General features: G+C 41.6%; 1 protein-coding gene across 1 annotated transcript in view; it reads left to right on the top strand.

Annotated features, from left to right (window-relative positions):
• The window catches only part of LOC124265084, a 212,507-nt gene extending 205,662 nt beyond the window's left edge, over window positions 1-6,845 (top strand). The window contains exon 12 of the mRNA XM_046699876.1: window positions 6,799-6,845. Coding sequence (XP_046555832.1) covers window positions 6,799-6,845 — 47 coding nt within the window. The remainder of the gene's footprint in view (window positions 1-6,798) is intronic.
• The last annotated feature ends 9,926 nt before the right edge of the window (window positions 6,846-16,771 follow it).

Here is a 16,771-nt window from a genome sequence, read left to right as displayed (position 1 = left end):
TGTTACTGTACAGTGTTATTGTGTGTGTATTACGTTAGGGTGACGTGGACCCTGTTCTTATTGCAGTTATGGAGGTTTGGGTATGGTTATGTTTTATCTATCATACATACATCTATTCACACACACAAACACACACACACACAGAGGTGGGTGGGATGGTTGGGGTGAGGTTGTGATATGAAACTCGGGTGAAAACACGACCTCCGCAAGTTGTTGCTTGTCTTGATGGGGCTAGGTTGGATCGGATACAAAGCTCGTTTGCGGTTTTATTCGTAATTGTTTACAGGTTGACTTGACTGGGGTGGACAAGTGTTGAGTGCGGAGTAAAACAATACGAAATTCAAAAAGGCAAAGAATTGTCATTATAGTTATTTGTATAAATATAAGGGGATACGTACACACAGCTTGCCACTTATAGTCTAAGACACGTATGTACATGCAGATTATGATTCATGTGCAACGACCTCTGAAATATCCAATGCATAATAGTAAAGTGCAACAAAGTACAACATATAGCAGTGAACTAACTGCAACGCGCAATTGTAGAGCAAACTGAACGCAAGGCAGTAAAGTATAACAGTCGGTCCAACACAGTACTAATGTGCAACAATTAGTTGAACACATGACTCAAATAGTGAAGGAAACAGTAGACTCTAATAGTAAATTGAAACACATGACTGTAGACTCTTACACTGACTGAAACAGTGAAACAGGAGATTGTGTGCGTGTCTGGGGCTTTAAGTCGACCGTTTCAGATTAATCCATATAAACGTATATCGATCATCTCCTACAGGAAATATTAAGTACTACGTAGGAGATACTATGTCCTACGTAGGAGATACTATGTCCTACGTAGGAGATACTATGTCCTACGTAGGGGATATTAAGTCCTACGTAGGAGATATTAAGTCCTACGTAGGAGATATTAAGTCCTACGTAGGAGATACTATGTCCTATGTAGGAGATACTATGTCCTACGTACGAGATACTATGTCCTACCTAGGAGATACTATGTCCTACCTAGGAGATACTAAGTCCTACGTAGGAGATATTAAGTCCTACGTAGGAGATACTATGTCCTGCGTAGGAGATACTATGTCCTACGTAGGATATACTAAGTCCTACGTAGGAGATACCCACTAAGGAGATACTTACTCCTACGTAGGAGATACTAAGTCCTACGTAGGTGATACTAAGTCCTACGTAGGAGATATTAAGTCCTACGTAGGAGATACTAAGTCCTACGTAGGAGATATTAAGTACTACGTAGGAGAGAGTAAGAACCCCAAAACATTTCACCGTGGCCCTACTACGCTTCCGTAATTTCCTGACTAGTAGAAGGCAAGCTGCTGTTCTTTTCAATTTGGCCCAACTTGAAAATAGCTCACCAGTCTTGTCATGGCATCTTGTGACTTGTTGACAAGTGTAGCATATACAGGTTTCTTTTTCTTCACTTTAGTATCATCTTCACTTAGAGCTTATCTTGTGTCCATTCCGAGTCGAACTTCCATAGAAACTGTGGGCCATTTATCCAGTAGTCTGCTTCAAGGAATTGTTTCATGTTCATACCCCTTGATGCTGCATCTGATGGATTTTGCTGTGAATCAATGTAATTCCACTGTTCTGTCTTGGAACCTTCTCTGATGACAGCAATTCGATTGGCAACGAAAGTGTGGAAACGTGCTGTTTCGTTATTTATACAGCGCAAAACAGCCATACTGTCATTCCAGAACCACACTCTGTCGAAGGTATACTCTGAGTCTGCAACTATCTGTGTACTTAGACGGACTGCCACAGCTGCTGCAGTTAGCTCCTATCTTGATATAGTCATCTTCTTTAAAGAAGCGACACGTGATTTTGAAGTGATAAGAGTACAATGTGTTTCATTTGTTGCGTTGCAGCGTCGAAGGTACGCTACCACCCCATATCCATGTTCACAGGCATCCGAGAAGACATGTAATTCACACTGTGTTATATCTCCAAATTCTGTAGGTTTGTAACTTTTGCTATTGACATAGTTTTTAGCTGAGGAAGGGAATCCAACCACTGTTTCCAATGAATCTGACAATCTTCTGGTATTGGTACATCCCAGCCGATTCCTTGGTGACAAAGATTCTGTTGAAGAAGTTTGGCCTTTAAAACAAATGGATCTGCGAATCCCATAGGATCATACACAGAACTGATGACCGATAACAGACTTCTTGTATAGGGTTTATCTTTGATCTGCATTTTAAATCCAAGAGTATCTGACTCAACTGACCAACATACACCCAAAGCACGCTCAGATGGTAGATCTTCACATGATAAATTTAAGTTTCTGACATCGTTGGCTCGTTCATCAACAGGTACAGATTCTAACACAGTGTGATGGTTACTAACCCATTTTGTAAGTCTGAATCCTCCAAGTTGACACAAAGTGCGTGCATCATGGATAAGTGAAATGGCCTTTGTTTCATTATCAACTGAAGAAAAGTAGTCTATGATAACAGCTGTTTGTCGAAGTGCTGCAATTGAACTGCCGGGTGAGGAGATTGCTCCAAATAAATGAACCAACATTCTGTAGACAACTGGTTCTCTTAAAATGTCTCCATTAGGCCACCAGTAGAACCGAAGACAGTCACAGTCTTCCTTAGGTACCTTCACTTGATAAAACATAGATTTTATGTCTACCATCAAAGCAATAGGCTCTTGTCTAAAACGAAGCAGAATGCTGGTCAAACTATTCATCAAATCTGGACCAGGTAAAAGTTGACCATTCAAAGATACACCTTTATATGTAGCCGTGCAATACAACACGTATCTTGCCAGGCTTTTGAGGGTGGTACACCCCATGTTGTGGTATGTACCAGACTCTACCGTCTTTCCTGTCCAATTCTCCGTCAGGAACTCTCTCTGCATAACCTTTTTTAAGAATATTTGCCATGAAATCTGTATAGTCTTTCCCAAATTCTGCGTTCTTTGATATTTGCCTTTTAAAACCTACACGTTGCTGAAGAGCCTGCATGTGATTGTCTGGCAATTTAACATCATCCTTCCTGAATGGAAGATTCAGATAATAATGACCATCCTTGTAGTCTATAGTATCCTCCATTTTCTTCATGAATTTCTTATCTTCCTGGGAGAATTCTTTCTTATCATCTGTAACACGTTCATAGAAGTCAATTGTCATTGACTGTTTAACCAATTGCTCAAGCTCATCGACCTCTTGAATTGCAAGCACTTCTGCTCTATGAACTAAACAATTTGAGTGCGGTTTCTCTGTGGATTCAGTGTTATCTGAAAACCTAAGAACATTCAACACAATCCATACTAGCAAAGTCTTCGCTGCATGTGGGGTGCCGCGGGAACCTGTTTTCAGTTCAGTTGGTGAACATGCATCGGGAACATTGTTTCCAATTAACAGACTAATCTCAGCATCCAGCTCAGGAAGTTCAAGGTCACATAAGTGAGACCAACAAGCAATATCTTTCTCTGTTGGTATGTGATTATTGGTCACAGTTATCTGAGATTTTGTGTAGACCTTTGGCATTCTGATTGAGTTCTCCATCTGTAAATCACAGACGTCTAGTCCATTAACAGCATAGGTGTGCATTGTATGAGGAGTTTTCATTGTTTCAATGGTGATTTTCATTTTTTTGCCTTGAATACCAAGCCCATGTCGTAAATTATCTGTACAAAAAGAGACGCTACTCCCTGGGTCCAGAAATGCATAGGGTTTCACTGTTTTCAAACCATCTTTCATCTTCACTATTACAGGAATGATAGCCATGGCACAATCAATGTCACTGACCCCCATATCAGAACCAAAGACACTTGGATGCTCTGCACAGGCACTAGCAATGCTCTTTCCTTCTGCCATTATTTGATCCCTCTTAGAAATCTGTTCAGAGTTCTGATAGTCTTGATTCTCTATATGCAGTAAAGTTTGGTGCCAAACTTGACATTGCTTACATGTGACCTTGAAGTGACAACTTTACTAAGATGACCCCTCTTCAGGCATCTGAAACACAAATCTTTTGTTTTCAGTAAAGAAATTATATCTGCATAAGGTCTGCCTCTTAATGTGTCACAACCCAGTAGACTGTGCTGTTGAGAATCACAATACAAACAGGGTTTCTGCAATGATCTGGTTTGATAGGTATATACAGTATTATGTTTATCATTTCTGTGTTTATCTTGTGTCTGTTTCTCTGTCTCCAGTGCGTTAATCTGGTTGGCAGCAAATGCATACTTAGTCTTGTTTGCTGATACGGATTTCCTATGAACCCACTTTCCTGTATTTTCATCTTTCCTGAGAGCTTCTTTTCCAAATATGGGATCATTTGCTTTTCTTACCTCTTTCTTCACAAAGTCCACAAGATGGTCCAACTTTACTGTTGCTTTCCGTTCTCTCAAAGTCTGTACACACCCCTGAACTTCTCCTGATATTGATAAGGTAGCTTCCCTTTTATTCTCTTAACATTCCAGAATAGTCTAGAACTTTGACGTAAGGCAAACTTTGTACAGCATTTTGACAGTCCCAGAGGAAGATTGAGAAGTCATCAAGTGCTTTGCGATATCCGCCTTTATAACTGGCCAGTCTAATGTTTTCCTCACAAAAGCATTCACTATAGCCTCTTCACTGCCATAGCGATCTTCAAGTTCTCTTAACGCAGCTGGATATCCCTGCACTGAATCTAAATAACCATAGCCTCTCACAGAGAGTTCATCTTCTCATCCACACATTCTGAATTCCTGACAATTTTTGCTTTGAACTGTCTTATGAACTTAGGAATTGGTTTCCTCAATTGTCGAATCAGCGCTAAAATTACTTCATCAGTACGAACCGGTGGTGCTGAAGGTACATTGTCAGACGACTCTACAAACACACGACGGTCATGACGTCGGGATGCATTCTGATCTGAAATTACTTCATCAGTATGAACTGGTGGTGCCGAAGGCACATGGTCAGGCGACTGTATAAACATACGACGGTCATGGCGTCGGGATGTATTCTCATCTGGATGCCTCCTGTCTGTATGTCCAAGCTCATGATATGCTATATTTCGTGAGTCAAACCCATCAAGAACAGTCTTCTTAGCCTCGGTGATAGCTAGTTCAGTCTTCAACTCTAGTTTCTCTTCTTCCATCTTAAGTTTCAATTTTCTAAGTTCTAACTCTTGCTTTTGCTCTAATGGTGCTGTTCTTGCTGACAGTTCAGCTCTCTTCTGTTCCTCTTTGATCAAAGCTGAGGCTACTGAACTCGCCCTGGAAACAAGTGATCTATTACTCCTACTTGTCCCGGACCTAACTTCCTGTCTCTCAAACCTAACAGATTCCATCCGCTCTTTGTCCTTAATTTGTAGCCATGTAGAAACGTTATCTTTAAACCATTAAAGATGTTCACTTTGTATTCTTAAAACACTCTCCAACTCTGGTACTGTCTCACACTGCAAACATAATTCCTCATAGTCACGTTTTGATTGATAAACTCATATTTCAGTAACCAGTCTCTGTATGTACTTTGTACACAAGTGTAATCATCTTCATCCTGCATCAGACAATCAATGTGTTCTTCTATAATATTCAACTTCTTAGTGATGCTACATATAATCTTTTCTTTCGATTCCATACTGTACTCAAGACCTTTGTCTGTCATTTGTCTAATCCTAGCCCCTGCTCTACCATCAGTACTTGTGAGTTCATCATCGGTCTGACTCTGAGTTTTCCTTTCGTTGTTACTCATGTTGGGGTAAAACGTCAATATTTGTAGTTCAAAGAATTGCTGTTATTCTTTTCTCTCAAGTTCATCATATTCATATTGAAACGTCAATATTTGGATTTGAAAGCAGATTCGGGCCAATTCAACGCAAGTGTCTTTGCTATAGATTTTCTGCAATAAAGAAATAAGGGAATCTGTAGTTCCATATAATGTTATCAGTATCGCAGCATTAACATTCTCAACTTCATCAATAAAGATACACTTTTGACAAAGTTTTACATTTCTAACTACCTGCAATGATGAATAATGTTAGTCAACATACATGACTACTAGTTCAGTACAAACAACCTTATTACTTGTTAAATTAATGACTTTGAAAGCCCAAACATACGAAAACCTGAGAAAATCTATTTTTAGAACTCGTGCAAAGCGAGCGGGTTTTGAATGCAGCAAACAGTATTGAAAACGTGGGATACGCACAAATATCATTACTTCATATTGCTGAAATGCTGCTGATAGATTCATTACCTATAACACAAAGTGTTGACAAGCAGAGAAATGTGAAAGTTACTCATACCGTTTGTTGACCATCTGCTCTCTGAAACGCTCACATGGCATGCAGGCGACATACTGATGACGAATCACATCGCTACCCAAAGTTATCTCCCCTTGACACCACTAAATGCAACCCGCAAAAATATTTCACGACAAACAAAAGTATAGGCGTTTCTGTCAACCATAACAAATTTCATACAAACCCACAAAAACAAAACATTCAAAATATATACAGTTTTGGCCGTAACACATGCTTCATTTTGCTTTATTTAATAATCAAAACGTCTTCGATATTGTTAGCGCTAGTGGGTAGAACGCATTGCATGCATTCCTTTACATAAAATGTCAGTAGTTAATCAATTACGTGTAATTAATTAGGCTAAAAAGCCAATTTCCAATGAATCATATTAATGATAATAACCAACAGCTTTTAAGATGACAAGTGTTTTTCAAAAAAAATACATTTGTATGCACTTGTAATTATATTTCTATGTACATTTGAGAATTCAATATTTTCTTAACTATGTTTCTATATATTGCAGGAGGTAGCAAGTTTGACTCTGGTAAGTACTACATTGTAGACACATGAAATCATATTCATATGTGTTATTCTGTTATTTCTGAAGAATAGCCCTTGACTTTGAATTATTACTTGTTGTTAGGTTACAGTCTCAACAAACGATTCTTGTTTCTTGTTACACCGCAGTTTATTTCCGTCATGAAGCATTTCATTACTTGAACAGTATAAGTGATTCAGCGGGTTCAAGCTGAAACCATACAGAACCTGATTTACAAAATGTTGCATGAAGGTACATCATGAATAATTGTTTAGGCTCAAATACATATTATGAAAGAATAACTTTGCTTTTGACACGTTAGTTTATAAGCGAAAATTACGCTGTCGTCACATTTGTTTACATTTCAAAGTTACGACATTTCTACAACTAATACAGCAAATTCGACAACAATTCTCCGGAAATGATGACAGTGCATGACTCATATAAAGGGTACTTACAAATTTCGTGGCAGAATCAGTTTGGTTTCTGTCTAATTGCATCAGTTTTGCTCCAAAGACGATGCTTGTCACAAAAAACAGGCCATGTGCGTTTTCGCCTTCCCAACTGCCTCTTTGCTTAACCTCACCGCAGTAATCTCCCCTAGAAGTCACCAATCCCACAATAATTATATCCCTTAGTACTTCCTACTGATCTACACTGTCACCAAGACCTATAAACTAGGGAAATTGAGATTACAATTTCAACTGACTTATTGAGGCTACATAACCGGCCCCTTAAATGCATAGATTAATGCCCTGTTAATCTAGCATTTAACTAAAACAAGCAAACTACATTAATGGAATATGACTAGACCTGAGATTCAGTCAAACACTGACCAGCAATATCTATTCTACAAGAACTCCCTCAAACAGACACAACTTGTCAATAGGTCTCGTAAGCGTCGTGCTTCCTGTACGTACAACCGCGCTACGTACAAGTCCATCTCTGCCTGGATAAGTGTCCATTACCTTTCCCAACAGTCATAGTTTGCTTGGAGTGGTTTCGTTATAAAGCAAAACGATGTCCCCAATCGAGATGTTTCGTTTAGGCGTGATCCACTTTTGGCGTTGTTGTAATGTCAGTAAGTATTCTCTTGTCCACCTTTTCCAGAATGAATCAGCTAAGTGCTGAACATTTGTCCATCTACGTCTGTACGCCTCAGCTGCATGAAGTTTCCAAGAGGCAAACTTGGACCAGATCTAAGAAGGAGTAGATGATTCGGTGTAAGTGGCTCTGCGTCACGATGATCGTCGGAGACAACAGTAATAGGGCGCCCATTTACGATTAACTCAATTTCACAAAAGTGAGTGTTAAGTCCATCATCGTCCAGAGGCCGACTTGTGTCTAGGAGAGCATTCATCACTTTGCGCACACATCGTATGAGTCTTTCCCAAACCCCTCCCATGTGGGAAGCAGCAGGAGGATTAAATACCCAACAAATTTCATTTCTTGTCATGAATTTCTGAATATGGCTTGTGTTCCAGTTCTTGCTGCCTCTTCATGATAATGTCCGATTATGAGGGTTGTGATAAGATGATGCTTGGGTAGAATGATTGGATGTTTCAAATTGTTCGAGAGTTCACTCATCTGAACTCTTCCTCCAACAAAAAGAAGACCATTGGAGTCTACAAACGGGTCAAGCTTGAACAATGGACTTGTTCCCTTAACTTGTTTCAAGGTCCATTTACGACTAACTTCACTTTGTCGACTGTTGTCAAAGCAACTTTCCGTCGATACAATATCGGATGTTTGACTTCAAAACCTTGACTTCACCTGAGAAGAACTCAGATTGCACATGTTTAAGAATCTCAAGTTCAGCGTTCTCCAACTGAACCTTTATTAACAGGTTCATTGGGTGATTCCTCACGAATTCTATGCATCAGTATTTTGCTTTAATCTCAAACAATGAGCAACAGCTTTCTTGGCATTGTTGCACTTTGAACAATGACTCATACGACTCACTTCAAACATTGTTTGAACACTAGAAGCGAGGGTTTTCACTCGCTTTATCTCTGAATCATCCAGATATATCTCAAAACCTTCACATTCCTGGTTATCAATGTCGAAATTGGGATCACACAAGAATCTTGGACCACTGAGCCAAGTTGATGTGGCCAAGTTCTGAGCACCAACACCTCGAGAAGCTTCGTCCGCAGGGTTGTCCACATCCTTAACGTGTCTCCACTGATCTGGTGTTGTATGTTCTCTGATCTGTTGAACACGATTGCCCACAAACACATGATAGGGAACTACTTCATTTGATATGTATCCCAACACTGCCTTGCTATCAGACCAAAACACCTCTCTTAACTTCTCACAGTGAAGTTCCCTTTGAAGAAACTTACTGATGCGTATAGAAATAGCAGCGGCTGTTAGTTCAAGTCACGGTATCGTGACTGGTTTCAGGGGACGCACTCTTGCTACTGACCGTAGCTCGCATCAGTCGAAGTGGTAGGGAAATAGGAAACTGTAGAAAAAGGACTATACTGAAAAGAGATGAGTGCAGATTTGCCTGGTCCAGACGACCCCATCCCCACCCCCATAAAAAACCCCGCAAAAACACCCCAAAAAACAGACTCAAAATTAAAAAACACTGATATCTTCGTATATTTGGTGCTGGCTAATCTGTACTATAACAGCCAAACGTGTTGCTGGCAAAACCGTCCCGTTATTTTCTGGTAAAACGGCCCAATGACATTAGCTCCACAATGATTGTGTTGAACATTTTTGGGTACTGTACCTCATCACCTCATTCAGTGTTGGAAACATAACTGAAAATATCATTAGAAACTGTTGCGACATACTGGAATAATGCTGGGTTTGGCGTTAAACAAGCTCCTAACGAACACAATAACATAATCATACACAACTGTTATTCCAGTCTCTTCTTGAACCACAATGTGAAGGCTTTCTTTGGAAATGTTCTTCCAAAAAAGCTCAAGCCGTGAACGGTTGAAAGTGGTATGGAAAATGACAATGTAACGAGCAAACAGCTCATTGTATTTCTCACATTGTATTCGGAAGTTGTATCACACTGTATTGGCACATATCATGTGTCATTTTTGCCGGATTATCCTAACATGTGCTTTCACAGGATGACACGATCTCCTGGCCTCTATACATACACACATGTTGCAGGATGAGAAGAAACAGTATAATTTTCTTTGGAAGCCTTCTCCAATGTATCTTTTTCAAAACTTACATCTTAAACATAGCCGAAATGTTCGGTCTGCTTGTATTGGCTCTTAACCTAGCAAAATATTATAAGAATATGAATCAATCAACCGACCGCCAATGTACAAAAAGTAAACCAGGATATTTGTTTCAACTTGTATTATATTTATGTGTACATGTGAGGACTGAATCTTTTCTTAACTATGTTTTCTACATATTGCAGAGATTGTCAGTGCTGATTATGGTAAGTACTAGATGCTATTATCCGTACTCAGAGTATAAATGCATTTTAAGTATGCATGGGAGTTTGATGGTATTGGAAACAATTATATTTGTTATTTCGAGTTTTCAGATGTCATGATCTTCCTTCTATACAGCGGGAAGGTGTCAAAATGACACATGGCATATTGGGGTGAACTTTAGAATCGTGTCTAAAATCATTCGTTTTAATTATTCTTGCACAAATAATGTATTGTTCAAGCAAATTACTTGGACGAGAATATTTTTATGGAAAACTTAGACATTTAAGGTAGATTGTATATAAAATTTAACACTATGCTGGATGTCTAAATCCCGCAGCCATTTGTTTTGTCACACATGTCCCAATCTCCTGACACCAACCCAGGTAGAATGACTCCCAAACAACTAATCCAGTAGACTTCGGTCTGCTTGTATTGGCTCTTAACCCAGCAAAATATGAAAAGAATATGAATCAATCAACCGACCGCCAATGTACAAAAATTAAACCAGGATAAAAGCACATATTAGTTGATACCTAACAGGTTTTCCAATGAAAATGTTCTTTTCCTACAATACGCTTGTGCTAATAAAAAAAGTTGATATATTTGATGTTTTGTGTATTTTGCAGGTTTTGGGGAACAGGGTAAGTATTCGACTCTGTTTTCCGAGTTTGTTGATGAAAGCCATACCTAAAGTGTGATGGCCATTTGAACACTCACACACAAACAAAAGAAGAAAAAATGAAAATGAGTTATAAGTGGGTGGTTGTCTGCTTATGTTGGAAACAATATTCACAGTTATTTAAGACTTTCAGGTATCATCATCTCCCCTCCGTACGAGCAGTTTCAGCAGAAACACACTGCAGTGGCTCAGGGGAACGTTGAAATGACTGTTTGCCTGGTCTGCCCAGTTTAGTGCGCAGTTGCTCAGCTACACATTAGATCAAGGGTACACGATATTAAAAGCAGGATTACAATGATAATCTAATGAGAATCTAATGAGAATCTACCGAAAATCAATAGGGACGGGCGAGACATAAAATCGATATTATTTGCCTGGTCAATTTTGAGCAAGAAACACACAAATAAATATTAAACAGCAACAGAATGACAACACGGCTTGTTAGGTTAGTTTTGCTGGAGAAATTCAGCTTCCAGTATAATGAATCTGTTACACACGCACTGTCGGAAATAGAAAAAAGAACTTTTTTTCGCATTTATGTCTACAATTTATGTAATTAATGTGTGAAAGTGAAATATCTCCTAACGTAAGTTCAGCGTAACTACAATCTAAGTGGTAGGGAAATAGGAAACGTAGAAAAAGGACTATACTGAGGAGAGATGACTGTAGAAATGAGCAATGAGACTTATTTGGAACAGACCATGGTTTTATGCAATTTAGTGTGCAATGAAATTGAATTACAAAGGAAACTTTGTCAATATCCATTTTGAAATTAACTTTCGCTTAATTATAAGCGATAGCTTACGTAACAAATAATAAGACTGAAACTATTAGGATGTAGCTACCACAGATTCTCACTTAGGCTGTCAAAAGAAACAGGTAGGGAGGGTCGTCTCAAAAGCAAAACCAGGACGGGTGTCACAGACGGTGGTTGGGGTCGGTCTTGGGGATAGAGATATTATCTGAAATAAGATAATCCTTTAGGGGAATATAATTGGGTAAGCAAACGACATGTCATAACAATTTCCAAATAATATCAAGTCTCGTCGATCTTCGGGTGGCCATGCCACCTACATATTCTGAGACGTTTAATAGTATGGCTGATTCAAGCGTTTTTATGGGTTTCATACTCTTTTACATGTCTCAACATAGACTTATGAAAGAAACACATGTAAGGTCAATCAATAGATGAGACATATTCAACACACATGAAAAAGTATATCATATCATGAGATGACCCCTTGTGCCTTTAGGCAACACATGCATTTCATGCCAGGTGAGCTGACGGTCCTTTGTCAGACGTGGCTGAGCGACTTCATTGCCATCAGTAGTAGAAGTAATGGGGATATGAGATCACTTCAAGAAAGGTCGCTGTAATCGCCCCCATCGTGTCTACTACTTTTGAATCCCCAGTTAACTTCCCGACCCCACGTGCCACTTCCTGATCACGTGATAGCTCTATGTCGCGTTGACAGGAGGTAACATTGTGCCGTACGGTATGATCAATAATTCCTCTCTAACAAGCCCTCTCCCTGGCCCATCTCTCAAGTAGTACAAAATGGCTCGTCAACTTTGATGTCCATTTTATCTATATTGTAAGTTTTGACTGACCATATCGGATCGACGGCTCACTTACGACTATCACCCTCGAGCTGCCCTGGCTGGTATAGGTACCTCACGAGGACCCTATCTGGTATCTGTTTCTCCTTCCCACGCAGTGGTGCAGCCGACTCTGTCACTATTGATTTTAGTTTGATAGCGTCGGCTGGTTTCTTGTCAGTGAGCCGAGTGGCTTCATGGTTGATGGCCTACACCACCTGAGGTACCACCACCAGTCGATCGTTTTCCCGGGTTGGTCATCTCTCTCGCATACTGATGTCCAAATAAGCGCTCAGCCAAAGTCCTATTGAATCTCTCAACTATGGCTTGGCTGCGATGGGCTCCAGCCGTGCCACGCCTGACTTTGGTATCGTGTTTGCCCTGCAGGTGTGACACGACACAAATGAACTCCAGCCCGGGGTCAACTTGCAGCTCTGTGGGCCACGTCAGTGGGCTGCACATGTATATGCGTTCGAATCCGCGGGCTACCTGGGCCGAGTCTTTCGCGGCCAATGGTTCGGCTTCCTTGTAGCGACTGGCCACGTCCACGACGGTTAAGGCATACTTGTACCTCTTATGGTGGGGTAGGAACAGTAGGTCGTTCTGGTGAATGCTATTTGGTATGTTAATACCGAACTTCCTTCTAGGCACGTAGCGTGGTGCAGGTAAATAGATCTGCCACAGGGCTTGTTTTTCAAGCCACGCTTTGGCCTCCTCCGGGGGTACTCGCGCCATTTTAGCCAGCTTATGAACGGTGCTAGCTCTTTTCCAGTACTCACGGGGGCTGTAGTAAATAGCTCTCTGGTTCCATGACATGTCGCCCCGAAAGGATATTGTATTTATATATACACCTATGTTCTTGGTTCAATTTTCTCATACGTGTTTATCCCATCAATAGCTATCCAATGTTTAGTGTCCATCGGCGACAGGGACATCTTGTTTATAGTCAGTCCGTATATCCTATGCCCATCACTTCTAAGCGTGTTCATTGTATGTCTAAAGGTACGGGTCCTGAACAGGGCTTCCTTGAAACTGGCGTGTTTGATGTGTTGTTTCACCACGTACTTCTTAACACCCTTCGCCTTCCGGATCTCACCATTGTCGGCCTTCAGGATGGAGTACATCTTAAGCCTCAAGCCTATGTACTCAGCTATGGGCGTGCCAGCACACTCGTCCTTCATCTTACCTAGGAACTTTTTATTTACCGTGCTGTGTATGGCATGGTCCTTGGTGTAGTTGCTGGTGTCATACAAATCGAGGCGTTTTTTCATGTCCTCGTACACGTCCTCGGTTCGAATCTCCATCAGCAGGGAATCCGTGTCAGTGTACAGCACTTCACACCTGTCGCCATACTGTTTCTTCTGTTCGTTGTAGTAAAAGTCGTACATCAGGTGTTTGGATAAATCGAGGATGCTCATCCCCACCTAAACAGGCCGGTTGAATTATATGTGGCTTTTCTTCATGTGTAGGGCAACTAGGTCGTCTGTGAATATCTTGTTCCGGCTGAATGCTGGGCTGGCTATCAGTCTCCTGAGCTTGACCGAACCAGTTTCACGGTCACGCGTTTCCTCAGGTTCTCCATAGTCTTAACAAATACCGAGTTCATGAGCTTGTAGAGATTTTTCTCAAAGTCACTGGTGGCCAGCTTTCTCAGGTCTGTGTTCATTCTGATGTAAGGCTCCATCCAGGGGCTCTGATTGAACACGAGCACCCTGTGTATTTTGGTAAGCCTCATACCCAACGACAGGTACAGCTGTAGGTTGCGATAGTGAACAATGTACTTGGTCTTATTCATTAAGTTGGGCACGTCTTATTCATTAAGTTGGGCACGTCTGTTTTTCAACGTCTGCCACCTGCCCACCTAACAAGTTATGTTGGTGCTCAGACATCTGGTCTGGGTTAACCCTCATACGTTCGGGGGCCAGGGGCTAGCTGTTGTGTGATGTGTGTAATGCCTTGGGGTATTCTAAGTCTACCTCGAGGATATAGCCTTTGTTCGAATCGTCCGCGATGCTCATAACATCGATCTCGTGCGATACCCATTCGAACACCCCTGTGGGTAGATACTGGCTCATGGCCCAACCATACAGGTTGTTGGCTTCGAGGTAGAGAATATGATTGGTTGGCTTGCTCGGGTCTTAGCCCTTCACGTACTGATTATTTGCTTTCACCTATCGTTTGGTTGCCATGGAAATCCCACCTCGCAAGCCTTTCTCAATGAATGGGTGCATGTCGTAATCGGTGAGCAATTCCAACTTTATTCCGGTCTTTTTCAACAATACATCCCACGACAGACCTGGGCTGGTGTAATACCATGCGGGGTCGAGTTGATACTGCTTGAAACACGTCCGCCTAAACGTCTCAAACACGTCGGCTAGCAGCAGTACATCTGTCCTCAAGTACAGGTCGTGATAGTCACCCAGATTCTTACAGCCGAGTTTATTCCATACGTTAATCGCGTGCGAGTAATTGTCTTGGGATGTTCTCGAGTCAGTCAGGTTGCTGTAAAATTCTCTGATGGGGGGTAGTCTGGTCTCGGCGAACTTGGCCCAGTCATCCATGTACTGGTAGGTGTACACACACTTCCTCATCAGCAGGGGTCGAGTCTCGGCGTTGGTATATCGATCGGTGATGGGGAAGGTATCGTTGGCCTTGACCAGACTGTCGAGTGACGACAGGAGGAACTGAATGTCGATGAACCTCAGGCCGTTTAAGCTGAAGGAGATGTATCTCTCCATGTTGTTGGCAATGCACGTCAGGTTGCCGTCGACTTTCGCAATGGCCTGCATGATTAAGTGAGAGTCGTACCCTCTCAAGTGGGGATGTTTATTGTCTTGGGGGTGATTCTAAGCTTGAGGTTACATGCGTTGTGAGCTGCGCCTCTATACTTACCGGTGACGTGGCAGTGATCTCTCACCGAATCACGGTTCAGTGGTGAGTCACACACGTGGCAGTGAGTGCTGCAGGCGTGAGCTAGTCGGTCGGCTTGGGTCATACGCATGGGAGCGACTGTATACAGTGCATTCCTGAGAGTTTTTTCTTCCTCCTGCAAACACTTTAGAAACTTTTAAGCCGCGTCGGGACCCCTATACACTACCGGAGCTTTCGTTTTCCCATCACAACGGACGACCACGTATCCAAACCCACAGGCCTCATGCTCCTGTGTTTTCTGTGTGACCCCGCCGACGGTAATTTCAACGGGTTTGACCAATGCTTCAAAGTCGGCTTAGATGACATAAGGCACAGACATTTGGTTGGCGAATGTTAGGATATTGTCACCTTCCTTGGGCATGTCGACTCGTATGGCTGTCTGCCACACACCTTGGCAATCCCCCAGGTGTGATTCTAATAAATCAGCTTGTGTGAAGCCGTGTAGGCACCGTTCGCAGAAGTGACTCTTTTCTCGGTGTGCCGATTGGTCTTACAACAGCCCTGCTAAAGTGTTTTATCCACACGTAGTGGTACTTATCACCTCGCTGGATCATGAATATATTGATAACGCGGCGACCCAGTTGGGGTTCACCCAACGGACTGACCCTGTGCACTATTGTTGTGTTACCTTCGTGCCCAAAGACGTTTATGGCTATATTATTCTGTTTTTCTGTTTTAGTGATCTGAGATATGGGGGTTGGTTCGGTTATACCATCCCAGTTGAGCCCATCGTCTTGGGGATAACTAGAAGGCCTGTTCGAATTAGTGTCAGCTGGAAACAAGGCTGACCTGATAGCTAACTTCAGGCAAATCGTCTCCTCTATTCTTGACGTTGACCATGGCCTGTTTTTTCTTATAGTGGGGGGGCAAGTCTATGTACGACCCACCTCTGAATGGCACGTAGTTAGCTATGTCTAGATAAACATTATCGATTTTATCAACAACCCACCCGGACCCCATGTGTGTGTAGCGTTCTAGGTATTCTCGTATCTGCTGAAAACTGATATCGATTGACTCTTCTATAGTCTCTGTGTGAGTCACGACTTTTTGTTTACCTCGGAAGTAAGGCTGAACATACTCAGTAAGCCCAGCAGTGGCGTTTTCCCCCCACGTTCTGCTGCTTATAGAGTGACATTTTCACTGTGATTTGAAACTTTATACTTCCCAGATCGTTTAGTTCATCATTGACTTTATCAGCGATTAGAGGCATGATATCGGCGATGTCTATGTTCTTATCAACATGCATGTGACAGCCTCTCAAGTAGTTACCTACAGCATGCTCAGTGCGCATGAACTCTAGGTCAATAGCTCTATTCTGCCGTAATAGTTCTAC

This window comes from Haliotis rubra, unplaced genomic scaffold, assembly GCF_003918875.1.
Source record: "Haliotis rubra isolate DU_JTF1 unplaced genomic scaffold, ASM391887v1 Scf96, whole genome shotgun sequence".
Lineage (NCBI taxonomy): Eukaryota > Metazoa > Mollusca > Gastropoda > Lepetellida > Haliotidae > Haliotis > Haliotis rubra.
This window is presented reverse-complemented; position numbering and strand designations above follow the sequence as displayed.